The 2,500-nt window shown below is 42.2% G+C and overlaps 1 protein-coding gene across 1 annotated transcript in view; it reads right to left on the bottom strand.

Moving 5' to 3' along the window:
• The window catches only part of LOC134176743 (uncharacterized), a 3,639-nt gene extending 2,728 nt beyond the window's left edge, over nt 1-911 (bottom strand). Inside the window, exons 1-2 of the mRNA XM_062643400.1 lie at nt 749-911; nt 375-692 (exon numbers count right to left, since the gene is read on the bottom strand). Of these exons, the coding sequence (XP_062499384.1) occupies nt 375-692; nt 749-833 (403 nt within the window). The 5' untranslated portion in view covers nt 834-911. The remainder of the gene's footprint in view (nt 1-374; nt 693-748) is intronic.
• Between the last annotated feature and the right edge of the window lie 1,589 nt (nt 912-2,500).

A 2,500-nucleotide genomic window follows, 5' to 3' on the forward strand; every position in this document is an offset into this window, starting at 1 on the left:
GTAACACAACGCCACAACCTGTACGACAAGTGGCTTCCCCATTCCCCCTCGGGTGTTCTACATATGCATGCATAATTACAAATCGTCAATCAGCGTGAGTACACATGATTTACCCAAAACATGGCACAAATATATGGCTAAAAAGACTATTGCGATTATAGCATGCGCTGATTTCCTGGGTTATAAAAACTGTCTAATGTTTTTATATTAGGCGTCACAATGGTCGGATACAGTGCACGTACGGGTTGTACACACTGACCCGTATAGTGCGACACTGTGGTGGGCATGGTCTCTCACTTGATGGCCTCTCACTTGATGGCATTTAAACGTGTGATAATATCTAGTCAATAATGTTTAGTATACATATACATTACCGTTTTCAATCCTAATCGTTGAGTTGTCGACTACATCTTTTCCACTGGATTCACTGTGTACACGACACGTATACCTCCCTTCCACATCCTTGGTATTGTACAGTTTGACTCTCAGAACAAGCGTATTGGGAAGTACGCTACGAAGCAAGCGGAAGGGTTTCCCCCTAAACTTTCTGTCGAAGTCTCGCGTAGAACCGTTAGAGAAGGTCACCGACCATGATATACTGTACTTGCCGGCCTCTCGGACTGTACAGTACAAACGAGCCGCAAAGCAATAGACTTCGATTTTGTTTGTAATAATGCCAGTAGGGATTACACCTGAACAACATATTGTCTAGTGATTTAAATAGGTTAGACACTGTACAGTCACTCACCAGAGTCTCCAGACGTCAGTGAGAGTGTGAGGTAGCTGTAGAGTGTGAGTACGAGGGGACACCAAAGTTTCTTCTGTTGTAGCATCTTCTCTCTAGACGGATTCGCGTTAGACTGCGTTGAAATGCTGAAGTGCACCGGATAGTGCGAAATCCGGAGTAGGAGGCACGGGTAAGATGCATTCGTTTGCACCACCCAAGAGGTGTGGCGAGTAACACTATACTGTAGTGATTCATGCACATGTTTGGTATAGAACTCGCGTCAACGACAACCACATCCGGGCTTGCGGGTTTTACCTGGTCTAACGAGGTCATGACGTAACACAAATGCGAAGTGATATCTACTTGTGGCAGCTATCGCTGGAAATCAAGTCGAAAGCTAACAAACGAGAGCGGATGTACACCTATAATAGACGTAGATTCTAGCTAGAGGTACAGTAGTAGGTGGGATCCAAAGTGTAAGTGTGTCTGTGCCCCGCCGTCTCTCTACAATGTCGTTAGTTTAATTAATTAGCGTAGCTAGACAAGTATTGTGTTCACTGCTTCATGCGTAGCCTATCTAGCTGTGGCCACCCGGAAGTCGGCTGCGTGGGCGATACTGACCTCCATGCATGCACGGGTCTGACATTCGCCAAACTGTTTCCTGCCGATAGATACCAAACAGCCACGATACGCGGGACTGGGTTACCTCTAGCTAGACTTACCGGTGTTTGCGTTTCGCGACTTTGACTGAAGTTTGTTTCGCGAAAACAGTTAGGTCTAGGTCCTTCATTCTCTGGATTGGTTGGCGACCGGACATGCGGAGCTCTCTAGATGCGGAAAGCGTGAGTATATGTACCTGTATAGCTAGAGTCTGACGAAATTTATAAAGCACTGATGTTGTTTTTTGCTTCCTAGAGCGTCTCCATCTGATTCAGATGCCCTACATATCACGTATTTTGGGTTGTGCATGCAGGCATGTCTATGCGTGCGCCTAATTCTACGCTGCTGGCAACTCTAGCCTTCGAGCTAACAGACCTGCCAACCTAGCTGAATCAAAATGAGTGAGTTTGCAGGAGAGAATGCGGGAGTTTTAAAAAATTTTGACACGCCGACAATTGCATTAATATCAATAAATTTTATATTGTAATAAATGTTAAATAATATGTAAATATTATACAATTATCAAAATTTGCATACTGGGTTGGAGTAGAAGCCATTAATTGATTACAGTACACTTAACTTAAAGAAGCAAACTGCAACAAATGTAAAACACAGAACTTGTACGTACTACTACTGCCTGTTATTAGAATATAAGGCTAGACAAAATCTATGAACGATATATATATATATATATATATATATATATATATATATATATATATATATATTTGTATATAATACAGATAACACAGATAACATATTCGCCCTAAGGACGGAAGCACAAAGAGTCTAAGTCATAATAATATGCAAACATTAATATTCTAATAACACTGCTAGTTCGGATGTTTTAGATTCTCTGGCCTTCTTCGATCGTTTTTCCAACAATATATACAACTCCTTGGTAATCTAGGATAGCCAGCTCCTCTCTCTCTTTTACTTTCGGACAGGTTTACCTGACCGACTCCTCCTTCTATGTCAATATTGTGACCCAGAGGACTCTGATAATTTGTGACGAATCAAGTATGAAAGAGCCGGATAGAGAGAGTGGCTGGCATATAGGCATTGATATATCCGGATATCAAGTATCTACTAATCTAGTAGGGGAATGGTTAC

This window comes from Corticium candelabrum, chromosome 3 (genome assembly GCF_963422355.1).
Source record: "Corticium candelabrum chromosome 3, ooCorCand1.1, whole genome shotgun sequence".
Lineage (NCBI taxonomy): Eukaryota > Metazoa > Porifera > Homoscleromorpha > Homosclerophorida > Plakinidae > Corticium > Corticium candelabrum.